Consider the following 17,002-nt stretch of genomic DNA (forward strand, 5'->3'; position numbering starts at 1 on the left):
GGCTAAGGGCATATGTGTCATGAAATAATATAAGCGTAGATATCTTCGGGCAATTTCTGATTTGATGAAGGGACTGAATCAAAATTATTGCAACTAAAGGAGTAACTATTACAGGGTTACTTTTATGGGTTATGGTCCTCATTTGTAGAGCAACAGGTTTTCAAGTGTAAAGGTGGAGGAGAATAAGGTAGGATGAGAATAGTGTTATCCACTCATCCATAAGGCTTATAAGGATAAGGATAAGTCTCCTCCAACTAACCTCAACACAACACACTCAAGCTAAGGCATTTTCTCTTATTCCCCTCTAGAGAGAAACTAAGGAAAACTATAAGGCGCTCTATCATCTGGAAGATCATCGCACCTTCATACCTTCGAGATTTCAGAAATGGCTCAACAAGGTATGTTCTTCATCTTCACCATGAAATCATTTGGGGTTTCTTCGGTCTGGGTCATGGTCGTTCCATATGGATTTATGTATGGGCATAAACATTCGCTTATCGGAACGAAGCCATGAACATTCAATCTATGGATTTCGGATTGAGAAATTTCTCCCACAATGCCTTGAGTTTTAAAGAAACAATAAAAACTATATTTTATTTCTTTATACCTACGTACACAAACCATACATAGTTATATATATATATATATATATATGATAAATGTAATATTTTAAAGAAATAAATGTGATGAGTATAATTAAACTAAACTTTAAGGGTGTCAATATAATTTACTCTTAATTAATTATACATTAGCTATGATAAATTGATCATTTGTAAACTTGTATATAATATTTGATTATGAAATCAATCTTCTTTTTTATGTATACTAGCATGGCGATAGACACTTCGTGCCTGCCGATCATATTTTTACCTTTTTGTATCAAATATTTGTAATTTACAGTTGAATTTATTCGATTGATAACAAATACTTTTTTGGTGTAATGTTCAATTTTTAAATACACTTTCAAAATAAGATGACGATAACAAAATAAGAAGATAATATTATCTGATTTTTTTGGGTAGCAATAAGAAGATAATGAGAGCAAAATAGAGAATCACAAATTACACCATGGTGTAGTGGTTATTTTTGTTTTCCCTTTATTTAGTAGTACAAATAAACATGAAATTAGAAGTTAAAGGATAAAATATGGAAACATAAAATACTGCATGGGTAGTTATTTTATGTTTATTAGTATTAGTATATATTAGTGTAGATAAAATTAGAAAGTATAAAAGATAAAATAGGAAAACATAAAATCTTTCATGGTAGTTATTTTATGTTTATTAGTATTAGTATAGATAAACATTAAATTATGAGTTATAAAAAATTAAATAGCGAAATAAAATACTTCTTGGGTAGGTATTTTATGTTTTCCCTTTATAAGTAGTATAGAAGTATAGATAAACATCTAATTACAATTATTGATGCATTTTATAATGAACCAAAATATTTCTTTTACAATTAATTATGTTTTTACTCCCTTTTTTATTATGTATCACTCATATAAGTTTTGATACATACTACATTGTTAAGTATGACAATGATTTCTTAAAACATGATATGAACATTGTTGGAGTTCACTTTCTCCATTAAGTTGTAATATGTTATCATTATCATACTTAACGATAATGTTATATCGTAAACATTCCCTGATTGATTAGTGACACAATACAAAAGGAAACAAAAATATAGTAAATTATGAAAAATAATATTGGTTTATTACAAAATGTATCAATAGTCCTAAGAAGACGTTGTTTATATACGCAAATAAAAAAGATAATTTATAATTAATTAAGAGTAAATTATAATGATATTTTTTAATTAGTTAGGGTAACTTAATTACACATATAAATTTTAAAATATTACACTCATCTCTCTTGAAGAGATGTGAATGTAATACATGCATAATTAGGATAAATTTATCTAGATGAAAAAAGGGATGGATACTTTTACTAATATTCAAAAGATATTGGTATAATAGACTGTTAATTCTAATAGGATTACTTATTTTTTTAATCATTCAAAATTTATGAGATTTTTTGTTTAAGAAAAAAAAACGTCCATTGTTCATGAGGTTCGTTCTCTAATGGATGGTGGTTGGACAGTGTCTATAAAGGAAGCTAATGGCAGCGTTGATGCTTTGGCAAACTTTGGCTATTCACCCATACTTATCTTGCATATGCTACTTCCTTTTTTATTTCAATCAGCTATGAGATGTCACAATGTTTTGCTTCTTATTTAAGTATTTTATTCTATATTTTTTTACCTTTTCTTCCAACATATTTTTTGTACTTTGGGTAATTTGTGTGGTTTTTTTAAAAATCATAGATAATTAATCAAATTATTTTATATGTGTAGATATTGATATTGTTTATAATAATATATTCATAATGATTTTACTCTAATGAAATAGATCACGAGAATCATATATTGACTTTGTCAAACTTTATATCAAAAGTCCTAAGATCCTATCAATTTTTAGAAATAATTTAATATTGATAATATATATTTTTGTGCAAAAATTATACCTTATGAATTTCAATGAGTAAGAGAATATTAAATTAAGATGTTAATATCAATATTTTATTGTTGATATTATTGGTCATTCTTGTGTGAAAAACTCTTAATCTTCTCTGAACTAAGATTAACTTTGACAATACAGGAAAAATAATGAATGCATATTGTTTACATGATCGAGTTATTCGTATTTTCTTAACTATTATGTTTGCTACTACACAAATATCATTTTCACAACAAAGCCAATCAAACAAAATCAAGTAGTAAGATATGATATGAATTTCTTGTAGAGAACATGATGATTTATATTGAAAAGAAAATAGCTTAAAATTTTACTCATAATTCAACAATCGATGAGTTGAAATATTTAAAAGAATGAATAACATCACTTTAAATGAATGCACATTTTTTGTTAACGTCTTTAATTATTAATTATGATTATTTAGAATTAATATGATATTTTGAAACTTCAAAAGAATTATGTATATTTCTATATATTTTTATTAGTAAATTAATATTACTTATAAACTTAATTAAATATTGTTGTCCCTCCTAAACTTTGTACCAAGATCCGCCACTGATCATATTTAATATGTTATAAAATGTCACTTGAAAAATCTTAAGAAAAGTAAAGGAAATTATTAAATCCACTATAGTACTCATATGCACATTATGCACATTATTAATTGATACTACATGTTAAAATGTTACGAAGAGCATAATTTTCATTGCCATTCTGATTACCATGTCATGTAGCTCCTTGACCAAATACATAACCAAAAAATTCATAACTTGATTGTTGATAATAATGCTATTGATAATATGTTGATGATGACTAGTAAGGTGGAAATTGTCCACTTGCATATAGATCATGTGTATAATAACTATGTGGATAATATGTCAGATTCATTGGATTGTACATTTGACTGCTTTGAGATGTTTCATCAATGCTAAAATTACTAAAACTTTGTGCAAAACTAGTAGAGGAAGCATCTTCAAGTATAATATTTGTTTCTTTTCTTATTTCCTAGATTGCGACTCAGTTCTATTATTACCATTAAATGAACCGCTAGAATGAATTATACCCGATGTATGCATTGTGAGATTAATTAGGTTACGATTGTGCCTATGCAATAACATCTCCTCATATGGATCATTGTGGATTTTCTCATCTTCATGGTCACTTTCTATAGGCTCAACGTTACCACCGCCATCGCCACCATCGCCATTCGGTGGGCTTAAACCACCACTGTTTTCACCAGGACCAACATTATCACTATCAACTTCCATATTTTTATTTTCCTGAAATATGTTGTCAAGATTAATATGATTGAAACTTGCTTCAATTTCTTCTTGACTTATTCTCATTCTAGTTTTCATATTCAATTTCATATTGTAGAATATATAGACAAGTCTATGTAATCTATTATATGTGAGCCTATTCTTTTTCTTTGTATGAATGTAGCTAAAAATGCTCCAGTTTCTCTCACAATTTGGGGCTGAAGTTGTTTCACTAAGAATTTTACATGTAATGCTTTTAAGTTTAGGAGAGCATGAACTTAATATCATCCATCATTTATCTATTTATGTCATCGAGAAAAATAAATAAGTTATTGTGCTCGTAAAAAGTGTTTTAAATACACTAGTCTAAAGAAATATGAAAATTTTTATTTTACGTGGATTCATTCTAGACCAAGCTGCTTGAGCTTGAGATGTGTCGAATGTCTCTGATTTATTTCTAAAAAGAATCAATTGTATTTTTTTTTGTTTTCCATAGGTATCTTCGCCACAGAGACAATCCTGTCTGAGGCAGGAACATGCATAGATATGTGGGGCTAACAACATGTCATTATAAAAATGTATAATCTTGAATTTTAATTTAAAATATCAAAATATAAGATTTCATTATAAACTAGTGAACCTGATTCAAAACTTTAATTTGTTTATCCATGTCTCTTTCCAGTTTCATGATGACACTACTTGTTCCATCAAATGTTTCTTTATAGACATCGGTTCTATGTTCAACTCCATATTGGAATTATGGGTTAAGAAAATAACCTATCAATTTATTAAAGTATGAATATCAGAATGGAGATATGAAATTAGGAACCATTGATAAAATGGAATATAAATTTTACTAACATACTTGTGGAGTGAAAATCGGAGCACATGAATTTCCATATCTTGTCAATTATATGACTGTATTGAGAATGATAGCGGCAATTTTTTTGAATTTATTGTTTGGCTCGGTCAATTGCTTCATAAAAAAACTCTTTGTGGATATGTGTCACCATCCACCAGTGTTAGTACTTTGACTATAGGCTCAAATACTTTTAATATATATGTAGTCCGACTCCAAAATTCATTATCCAACATAATTTTCCTTGCTTTAAGTGCTAGTCCATTCTTTTGTTTGTAAAATTTAGATTTTTTGAATTCTTCGGAGTTGAACATTTGCTTCAGGCCTTGCTTTTGATTCTCAATCACTTGAATCTGCAGGAACTTTGTTGGAAATTGAGTGATGCCAAGACGAACAATTTCTCTACCTCTAGTATATTTCTTCATAAGATTTACTATCCATATATGGTTATAGATGAAGGTTATCACCATCTTTGCTTCCTCAAATGATTTTTGAACATTTTTTATTTTTCAATATGCTCCAAGCAAAGATCCAAACAAAGAGCAAACCATGCAGACCAATATAATTGTGAAGAAGATCATGCTCTTAACCTTGACATAATTTTGTTGAAGACACCAACATCACATAAAGAAGAAAATAAAAAATACTTATAAATGTTGAGAGAAATGAAGTTTGAGAACTTGTTCCTAGACCAGATAATGGAATGTTATAGGAACTCGTTTGGTATTCCGTAACAAATCAGATGAAAATGGAAACATTATTAGAAATAAAGTTAGACTAGTAGCACAAGTATACAATCAGGAATAAGGAATAGATTTTGATGAAACATTCACTCATGTTGCTAGACTTGAAGCTATTCGGTTATTACGTGCATATGCTTGCTCTTTAAATTTTCAGTTATATAAAATGGACGGAAAAAGTGCATTTCTTAATGGTTATATACAAGAATAAGTGTTTGTAGAACAACCTCCAGGTTTTGAAGACTACAAACATCATTCTCATGTTTATAAACTAAAGAAAACTCTCTAGGGCTTAAAGCAAACTCCTCGTGCTTGGTACGATCGTCTAAGAAACATTCTAATTGAAAAAGGTTTTAACAAAGGAAAGGTCGACACTACACTTTTTATAAAGAAAATAAATCATCATGCTCTTCTTGTTCAAATATATGTTGATGATATTATTTTTGGTTCTACGAATGAGATTTTGTGTAGTGATTTTGGCGAAATGATGTAAGGGAAGTTTGAAATGTCTATGATGTGGAAGTTAAATTACTTCCTTGGATTGCAAAGTAAACAACTTAAGGATGATATTTTTGTAAGTCAATCCAAATATTGTAGAGATTTGCTGAAAAGATTTGAAATGGATCATGCAAGTCATTAGCCACTCCTATGGGTTCTGATACATACATCAATACAAATGAAGCTGGAAAGTTCATTGACATATCTAAGTATTGAGATATGATTGGTCCCCTACTCTATTTAATTGTCAGCAGACCTGATATAATGTTTAGTGTCTGTTTGTGTGCTCGTTATCAATCAAAACCAAAAGAATCACATTTAGTTGATGTCAAAAGAATCGTGAGATGTCTAAAAGGCACAACTAACGTTGGATTATGGTATCCAAAAGGAAGTATATGTGTGATTTGGTTGGATATTCAAATTCAGATTTTGCTGGATGCAAAACTGAGAGAAAAAGTACAAGTGGTACTTGTCATATATTAGGAAATATACTAATCTCATGGTCAGGCAAGAAACAAGCTTGTGTTTTCCTAAGTACTTCTGAGGCACAGTACATAACGGAAGGTAGTTGTTGTGGCTTAAACAACAATTACGAGATTATGACTTAGACTTAGGCCACATTCCCCTAAAATGTGATAATACTAGTGCTATAAATCTCACAAAGAATCTAGTAATGCATTCTAGAACCAAACACATAGATATAAGACAACACTTCTTTAGGGATCATGTCCAAAAGAAAGATGTATCTGTAGAATTTGTTGATACTCATGACCAACTAGCCGATATATTCACTAAACCTTTGGCAAAAGAACTTTTTTATAAAATTAGACGAGAATTAAGCATTCTTGACGAACCTTACTTGTATTAAATGCTTATATATGATTATATGTTCTTCATTATGATAATCTTATGCCTACTTGCACTTAAAATGCTTATTTTTTATTCAAAATTTTCATTTCCGGGGTATATAATCGTTTACTTTGGGTAAATAATCAATTATTAGGCATCAGTAAGCCTGAAAATTTGAAATTCTAGGGTCAGTAACCGATTACTCTAGAGAGTAATTGATTACGACATTGAGCAGGAACTTTCAGTAACCGATTACCCATATGCGTAATCGATTACCTAAGGCTGCTGTTTTAAATATGGGAATTTTCTATGTTGAGTAACCGATTACTCACTTTGAGTAACCGATTACTTTGACCAGTATTTCAGTTTCCCTCATCATTTTTTCAGACACTTCTTCTTCTTCTTCTTCTTATTATTCTTCTTCTTCTTCTCCTTCTCATTCTCCTTCTCCTTCTCCTTCTCCTTCTCATTCTCCTTCTTCTAAAATCTTCGTTTTTGATCCAATTTGCATGATTTTTGAGTCATTTTATATCAAATTTTCAATTCTTAACACTTCTATTACATATATTTCGTGTTTAGTGGCCTAAATAAATATCCCCAAATCTCTCAAACCTTAAACCTAACTTTTCAAAAACCTTAATCAATAGCTTCATTATCAAGGGCTAAGAAGCAACATACCAGTGTGTCTTAAAAGAAGCAAGGTACTTTATCTTTTGAAGTTAACCCTCTGGATTTGGCAAGTCTTCTCGCTAATGATGAACAACGCAAATTTTTCTCAGAATATTTCCTTGCACACTCGTTATTTGCTCCTAAGTATGACAATGTAAGTAACTTTGAGTTTGAAGATTTCCATTTCCCTATTCTACTTAGGCAACAAGATCTTTTTGATTTATGTGAAGAGTCAAAGGCCTATTATCCTAAACTTGTTAAAGTATTTTACTGCAACTTAAACTTTAGGAAGAATCCTTTAACATCAAATGTGAAAGGAAAAGAAATTATTTTAGATGTTAAAACCTTTAGTTCGATATGCTGTAATATACCTCATCAAGGTAGCATAAAAGACTTTAGTCTTGCATGTGAATGGGACAACTATGATAGAAAAGAGTTCTACTACTCTAGGTGTAGATTCTCTAAACGAGAAATAGAAATGCGTAAGCAACTGGCGTTAGGTGAAACTATAAAGAGTAGAGATATCCTTGCTGTATGAAATCTCAATCTCGAAGATCGTTTGCTTTCTAAGCTATGTCATTCTTCCAAAATTTTCAAATCATTCTCAAATTAACGACATTGAACTACAACTGATGTATGCTCTTAAGCATAATCTTTCAATCAATTGAGCTCTGATAGTAATGAGACAAATGTGGCCTGTATGAGAGACTCAACCCTTTGCCTTATGCAATCTTCATTACCAAAGTACTTGAGAATTTTGGTTTATCCATTGCTGGTGAATGTAAAGTCACACTTGATGCATGCGATTGTGAAATTGATGTGGATGTGATCCCCAAAATGGGATTCTTTCGAGATCCCATTGATAGAATCTATAAGCATCAAAGTGATCGACAATTTGCACCTGATGATCCAAATGTCTCTGCTAACCCTTCTAAACATCAACCTTCTGAGTTTCATGCTGAGTCTTCTTCATGTGCTGCCATGCCTACAAATCAGATGATCATGGATGAGTTATTCTCTCTTCGAGGCTACATCTCTAATTGGATGGATGCTCTTGATGCTCAGAATCAAGAAGTGATATTCGAGCTTCAACGTCTTTCCTATAAGATCAATAGCATGGATCTTGATGACATAGCATTGAGCCCGAGTCTTAGAAAATTTGTTGTCTAGGGTTTCTATTCTGTATTGTTGCGTGATTGTAGACAAATTGTTGTTTTGTTATTTTTTTCTGATTATGTTTGAACAATGTATGAACATCATTTATATTTTCTACTATGCTATGTTACCCTTATATTTTCTATATATATATATATATATATATATATATTATTTCCTATTTATTTGTTTTATTTACAGAAATTTTTGTTCTTTTTGATGAAGTCAAAACGGGGAGAAAAGTTGGGAGAAGTGTATTTTTCTATTTAAAAATCTTTCAGGCACATAACTCCAAATCAAAGGGGAGCATACTCAAGTCAAGTCAGAATATCACAAAGTATGCTACTCTTAGAAAACTACACCGTCAAGAATATATTAGTTTGTCATCATCAAAAAGGGTGAAATTGTGAAGAAAATCTTGCTCCTGAACTTGACACAGTTTTGATGAAGACACCAAATCACATAAATAAGAAAAAGAAGAATATTTATGAAGACAATGAAGATAAAGCTTCAAAGAATTAGAATCTAAGTCTACAAATATTTTTATCCTTATACTCTATTATATACAAATAGTAGTAATGTTCAAAAGTATTTTAAGAGAAAAATTAAAACCACAAGTATAATTGAAGCAAACACTGTTAAAGGTCATACTTCATATATTTAACAACAATTTTTCAATAAGCACTGTTAAAAGTGTTATCTTTAACAACACTTATTGAAGAAAATGCTGTTAAAGGTGTTATCTTTAACGACGCTTATTGAAGCAATCACTGTTAAAAGTTATACTTCATATATTTAACAACAGTTCTTCAATAAGCGCTATTAAAGGTGTTAAATATAGTTTATCGATGAATATGATTTACGATAGAGCATTATATTGTAGTGAAATGCAAAAAGAATATTATCTCACAACACTAACAGTAGGCACTCATATTATAACAATCCAAACTTCATAAAATCACTACATAGCACATTCTTGTCATCAACAAAGCACATAAACGACCCATTTGAAACAATATAAACCACTTGCAATCATTAAATACATTAATACAATCCTACTATTGCAACACACATGGAATCTAAATTAAGGGTCTCGCAAGGTAAAGTAGAGAACACATAAGCGACCACGAACTACAATGTCACTGCTTTCCATCACCTGATTGTTGCTCAGAAGAATCCTTGATCTCATCTCCTGCATCATCCTGGAATATTATTAGGCAACTCAAACTTACGAAAATTAAGAAAAAATGAATACAATTTGAAGTGAGACAATCATATATTTAACAGTTTCTCCACTAAACACTGTTAAAGATCATACTTCATATATTTAACATCACTTATTCAATAAGTGCTGTTAAATGTGTTATATTTAATAGCAGCGCTGTTAAATGTGTTATATTTAACAACACTTATTGAAGAAAACATTGTTAAATGTCATACATTTAACGCTTGTTTTAGTGAGCGGAAATCTTTTCAAATTCAAAAACAAAATCTTATACAATAATACATATCACTCAGTTTATTATTTCTCTTGTTTTTCTTCTTCTTCTTCTTCTCCATAACTTACTCTTTTTTTTCTGTTTTGTTTTTAGTTTCTCTCTTCAAGCAAATTATTAATTTTTAGTTTTTCTCTTCAAGCATAAGCTAATTCGTTATCTTATTTTAGTTCATTTATTTATCTAGTGTGATCTTTATTTGCTGTGAAGTTATGTAGCTATGACAAAGTTATTCTGGCATAGTGATAGAGGTGTTATGGCTAATTGGAAAGCTTATTTAAAGACATTGAAACTCATAATTCAAATACACAACTCATATACACAATCTAAACTTTTCTGAAATATTTGCTCTACACTTTTTGTAACTTGTTCTTAACTATGAGAATATATTTTCTAAAGTTGCCTTAAGTGTTGTTTCAAAGTTATTTAAACTTAATGAGCATTATTACTAAAGTGTATAAATAGTTATTGAATTTTAAGAGTTCATAGTTTCAAATCTTGTAAAGACAATCATTGCCATAGTTAAAGTTTTCTTCATTCAATTTGTTGAATTACTTTCTTTCACAATGATGTGATAAGAAAGGGGATAGAGTCACTTGGAAAGGTTGTTTTCCAAAGAGCGATATAGGTATTAGAGTGTGTGTAAGGTACAAGGAAATCTCGTGGTGAGAATTTGTAATTGCTACTCTTAATATCTAGTGAAGAAATCTTTTGTGCTGCAAGAGTATTGGACGTAACCTTCGGTGGACAAGAAGGTCAACCAGTATAACAATCTTTGAGTACTCTCTTCTCCCTTATCTCTTTAAATTTGTTTGATATTTTTTTGCTTAACTTTTTCCGCTACTACTAACTCCGATAATTGTAGAAAAATATGTCAAACTTTTAAGACAACTAATTCACCCCACTTTTAGTTGTCATCTCAGTCTTACAAGAAATGTGGTATCTTTTCCATTAACTTTTGGCCTTTTTAATTATTTAACAATTTGAATGACATATTCTTCTCCCACTTCATCCACGATTTTATTCAACAACTGGAAGTAGTAATATGTGTTTCTGTTATCAACATTGGAGGCATCAATGGAATTTGTGAAAATTGTTCCTTTGTTGGAGTAATCAAGAAAATTCATAATGTGCCTTTGATTTATACTATTAATCTAACTGTCACACATTATCGTTACCCTAATCTCTTTGCATGTACATTTTAATGTTATTTTGATCCATTCACACATATTATTATATTCAGCATTCAAACACATAGTTGAAATTTCATAAGAAGTTTGACATTTTACTCCTTGACTAACCTGAGTTGCTACAACAATTAAATCATGAAACCAATGATACCTCTTTAATTCATTATCACTCGTTCATAGATTATAAACTTTCCCACAACTTGTCTAAGCTTCTTCCTTGCCACATCCATAAAACGACCAATTATTTTAGGTAGTTTTACACTTCTACTCCTCACTAGATCAACATCTGTAAACCTCAAATTAATATCATTATCTAGTAATTTTGAAGCGTCACTACCACTTGTGCGAGAGCTTCTACTTGCTCAAATATATTCTCAGACCCCCTTGTTTGTTGCCTAAAATGTTGCATTTGTTCCCACTCATATTGTGGATTAAAGCTTACTTGTTTAGCTTGCCTCACTTGCTCGTTAATATAGTCATCAAGATCTTCTTCATTAGCATCCCCTCTTAATTGTGCTTCAAAATCATCTTTTATTTTTTTGGATTTTTTTTCTTTCCCATCTAGGAGGAGTTTCATCCTGCTTTCTCTAACTACATCAATAACTTTAGGATAACCTGCACTCGTCCTTTATAATGTGCTATATGTTGCATCAATCTAGTGATATCCTCCTTGATTACTTTTCTATAGAGTTTACATTTAATATTGTTTTGATATTCAGGTACTTGTGTTCCAAAATGTCATCCAATATCTTCACTTGGATCACCCTATAACATTTTAGCTGAGAATTCTTCTCTTAGAGGCATTGTGAAATTTTTAAACTACCTGAATGAAAAAGAAATGTAGGTTTACAACAAATGTCAATCAATAACTTCAGAGAATTATTATTAATAAAAAGAATATATTCAATTATCAATGAACTAATTTACTAAAAAAATATATTACATAAATATATCTAAATATAATAATATTAACTCAAATTTGGGTAAAAAGTTGTCCATATAAATTAATTTTGCTAACGTATAAATTAAATGGATGGGTTCCAATGTAGTGTTGTTTTTAGAATTAATTTTTATTTTTATGAACTTAGCCCATTTAGAAAAATTAGGCCCAGATCTAGACATCTTTATGTTTTTTGGAGCCCCTAATATTACTTTGAAGTTGAGGCATTTTTGCTGATCATTCCAAAGCAAGTTGAACTTTGTTAGAGCACTCTCTCATGCACCAGTACCTGAAACAAATGTAGAAAGCATTACGTTATAAGAAGATAACAAAATAACCAAGTAAAACCATACTTTCCAAAACACACAGATAAGCAAGTAACAAACAATGAGAACAACAATAACCAAATCTTATTCCCACTACATAAACAAGGAACAAGAAATATAAAAGGAACACGCCACTAAATACAACTAGTAACTAATCTAGTTAAAGCACAATCAACACAATAGTGAGTCATCAAAATTATATAAGGTAACTATTCTAGTTAAAGCACAATCTTTTTTTTTGTTGACCAGTAATGAAAACTTTATTAATCAAGAGATAAAATATTAGGAGAACAAGTGATACTCATATCCACTGAATCTCTGAAATTAACAAAGAGAAAGACAAGTTGATGAATGTCTCATCCAATCAACATAAGAGTAAGAGAAGAAAGGAAAGCGAACAATAATAAGGTTCCAGGAATGCAGAAAAATAAGCTCCACCATCTCCTCTATTTGGAACCTCAAGTTCTCAAAGATAACGTTGTTCCTAATGTGCCAAATAGTCCAAATTGTGACAAACCAAAGAGCCACCCATAACTGTTTTTTCTTCTTCTCCAACCATATCATGAGATGCAAAGAGAGTCATTACATCATTATGAATGATAGATGTAAGACCAAAGCAAGAATAAAGCTTTTGCCAAACAAGATAGGATATTGAACAAGAAAAAAAACAAGTGACTAGTAGTTTCCTCCAACTCACCACAAAGAGAACAAATAAGGGGATCTTGCATAGATAATCCACCTCTATGACCAAAGTTCACTTTAGTTGGTACCCCATCTAAAGCAATTCTCCACACTAAGCATTTCATCTTTGATGGAACATTAGAAGCCCAAAGCCTCTTGAAGAAAACAATGTCCTGACTTCCTTCCACATAATGCAAAGATTGGTAAGCACTCCTGACCGAGTATTGCCCACTTATGTCATGAATCCAAGTCCAAGAATCAGCAGTATGTTGTTTAGGCATAGAGTTGTGTAGGAATCGTAGGAGACCTTCATATTCTTCTTCCTCCCAAACGAACAAGTTCATTCTCCAATGTATGCTCCAAGACCAAACCCCATTACTCCAAGCACCCAAGGATTCAACAGTTGCATCTTTTTATAAAGCCACCTGAAATAATATTGGAAAGGAATTTTTAAGGATATCTCTCCCCACCCATAAATCAGTCCAAAATTTAATAGAAGAGCCACATCCTAAAGATCTACAAACACCATCATTTATCCAACCACAACTTATTCCCTCCCTGGACTGACTAAGATTGCCTAACTCTCTCCACCAAGAAGAACCCCTCTTGAAACACTCTAATTCACCACCCCCTCCTAACTTAGAAACTCATCCCATATCTCGATTTTAAAACTTTTACCCAAATAGACTCCCCCTCACATAACAAACGCCATCTCCATTTACCTAAAAGAACTAAGTTAAAAAGGAATAAGTTTTTCAGCCCAAGACCACCTTCTTCTTTAGGCCTACAAACTTTCACCCACCTAACCCAATGTATCCCTTTTCTCTCGTCACCCCTTCCCCAAAGAAAACGCCTTTGAATTTTGTCAATCATATTAATAACAGAAATTGGAGCTTTAAAGAATGAAAAGAGACAGATTGGTAGAGAACATAATACATATTTCAGAAGAGTTACCCTACCGCCAAAGGAGATGAGCTTGTGCTTCCAAAGAGAGAGTTTCTTTTTGAAAGAATCAATGATATGAGACCAAGTAGAGAGCCTTTTAGGGTTTGCACCAACAGGAATTCCCAAGAACTTAAAGGGGACAGAGCCAACAGCACAATACAATTTATCAACCGCCTTCGTAACAAAATCAGGACTCAAGTTAAGACCCATGAAACAACTTTTATGAAAGTTAATTTTCAGCCCAGACGCCAACTCGAAGCATTTCAGGATACTTTTAAGCACCATAATGTTATGCTCAGAATTCTCTCCAATAAGAAGGATGTCATCCGCATATTGCAGGTAAGAAATAGAAACCTCATTTTTACCAACCTTGTACCTAGTATAAATGTTCTTCGAAACTGCAGCTCGCATCTTAATGACCGATGTGAGGTAACTATTCTAGTTAAGTAAGCAATTTCGAGTAGTTCCTTCAAGTACTCAATGAAACACCTATATAAAATCAATTGTAAACTAAGGTATTAACAACTTCTTGAATTCAAATGGTATAGGATAAAATCAGACATAAGAAGTGTTGAAAAATATGATGACAATCTCATTTAACTTACTATTTTAGTATTAAAAGGATCATTATTGTTGTTCTATAAAAATTAATTTGTCATATATGAAAATCTTAGTTGAAAATTCTTTTTAGATCCTCAACATAATTTTACAGTAAAAAAAAGATAGCATAATATACTAGTGGTGAGAATAACAGAAACATATGATTTAAGGTGTAACTTCCATTGCAATAACAGAACCAACATATGACAAATATTTCTAGTTTCTACCAATATGAACTTGCTACTACCATAGAGATTAAGATAAAACATATATCAAAGTTAATAAATTTCAATTGAAGAAGTCAAAGAACTAAACTTACAACATCTAATACACATGCAAAGATGACAAATGTGGTCTCATCTCTTAACATTAACAATAATAATAAAGATAACAAATATGGTATATAAGAAATATGATATATAATAATATTTGATGCATATAATATAAGAATAAATGAGTTTACCTATTTATTCTCATCCTCGAGTAAGGGAAGTTCCTCTTCAAAACAAGTTTTATACTTTACATGACCAACCACATTAACCCTGCTAGGATGGGGAGAAATAAGAAAGAGAGAAAAATAATGAAACACTAAAAAACTTTAGCAAATTATTAGGGTTGAAACACTTCAACAGCTGGTTTCCACACATTCATACCAACCAAATTCTGAAGTGTCTAGAACATAATGCTTAAATGATATAATGCATAAATCAAAGAATGACATAAGAAAGGGGATAGAGTTACTTGGAAAGGATCTTTTCCAAGAGTGACATAAGTATTAGTGAGTGATTAAGGTACATATAGGTCTCGGGGGTGAGATATTATAATTACAACTCATAATATTTAGTAAGGAAATCTCTTGTGCTGCAAGAGTACTGGACGTAGCCTTCAGTGGACAAGAAGGTGAACTAGTATAAAATCTTGGTATACTCTCTTATCCTTTATCTCTTTATTTTTACTTATTAATTTTCTGTATAATTTTTATGCTGCACTTAACTCTTGATTTTGCAGAAAAAGTGCCCATACTTTTAAGTCAACTAATTCACCTCCCTCTTAGTTGCAATCTTAGTCTTACAATTGGCACCAGAGCTATTTTTGAGTAAGTTATACTCAAATCTGATCCTATATCGAAGATGACCTCAAGATCATTTCTAAGAGAAGGTTCCAACATCAACCGCCCTCCAAGCTTTGTTGGAGAGTGCTATGACTTTCGGAAAATCAGAATGAGAATCTTCATAGAATCTCAAGACTTGGACATATGGAATGCAATTGAAGAAGGGCCATATGAACCCATCACTATAGTCAACAACGTAAGGGAACTAAAGCCCAAATATTCATGGAATGAAGAAGATAAAAAGAAGGTGCAATATGTTCTCAAAGCAAAGAACATCCTCACTTCAACACTTGACATTGACGAGTTCTTTAGAGATTCAAACTGCAAATCTTCCAAAGAAATGTGGGATACTCTAGAGATTACACATGAAGGAACTGAAGAGGTAAAAAGGTCGAGACTCAACACTCTTTACCAAGAATATGAAATGTTTTGTATGAAACCTGGAGAGAAAATTTCGGATCTTCAAAAGAGGTTTACTCACCTGACAAATCACCTTATTGCACTTGGTAACGTACTATCCAATAGTGACTTGAACTTAAAGGTTCTAATATCACTCACCAAAATGTGGCAACCAAAGGTAACAACCATTTCTGAAAAGGAAAAGTTTATCAAAAATATCTTTGGGTACTTTGTTTGGTAAATTGCAGGAACATGAATTAGAACTTGACCAACATGAAGAGCAAGAAAAGAAAAAGAAGAATATCTCTCTCAAGGCGAAAGTAGACAAATATGAATCATCAGAAGATGAATCTAGGAAGGAAGAAATGGAAGACATGAGTCTTATTGTAAAGAAGTTCATCAAGTTCCTTAAAAGGAACAAGGGTGCTAAAACTGGACAAATGAGGAAATTCACCAAGAACAATGACGCCTCCACTTCTCTCCACTTCAAACCAAAAATTCACAGGCTTTGAATGTGGCAAGCCGGGTCATATGAAGATGGACTGTCCATACCTGAAAAAGAATTCTTTCAAAGGGAAGAATGAAATGAGGACTGGACGGAGAGCCCATATTGCTTGGGAAGACAATGATAGGAGTTCCGCCTCTGAACAAGAAAATGAAGAACAAACACATCTCTCTTTAATGGCATCTCATCATTCTGATAATGAAGAGGTAAACAACACTAAACTATATTCTTCTAAATTACA

The 17,002-nt window shown here is 31.3% G+C and overlaps 1 protein-coding gene across 1 annotated transcript; it reads right to left on the reverse strand.

The window, feature by feature from the left end:
* Positions 1-9,707: 9,707 nt before the first annotated feature.
* Positions 9,708-14,557, reverse strand: LOC109340629. The gene is made up of 4 exons (XM_019578350.1): positions 14,161-14,557; positions 13,218-13,610; positions 11,697-11,869; positions 9,708-9,770 (listed from the first exon to the last, which is right to left on the reverse strand). Exons 1-4 carry the CDS (start codon positions 14,555-14,557, stop codon positions 9,708-9,710), a joined length of 1,026 nt encoding a protein of 341 aa, XP_019433895.1.
* Between the last annotated feature and the right edge of the window lie 2,445 nt (positions 14,558-17,002).

The sequence above is a fragment of the Lupinus angustifolius genome, unplaced genomic scaffold (genome assembly GCF_001865875.1).
Source record: "Lupinus angustifolius cultivar Tanjil unplaced genomic scaffold, LupAngTanjil_v1.0 Scaffold_215_5, whole genome shotgun sequence".
NCBI classification, from domain to species: Eukaryota; Viridiplantae; Streptophyta; class Magnoliopsida; order Fabales; family Fabaceae; genus Lupinus; species Lupinus angustifolius.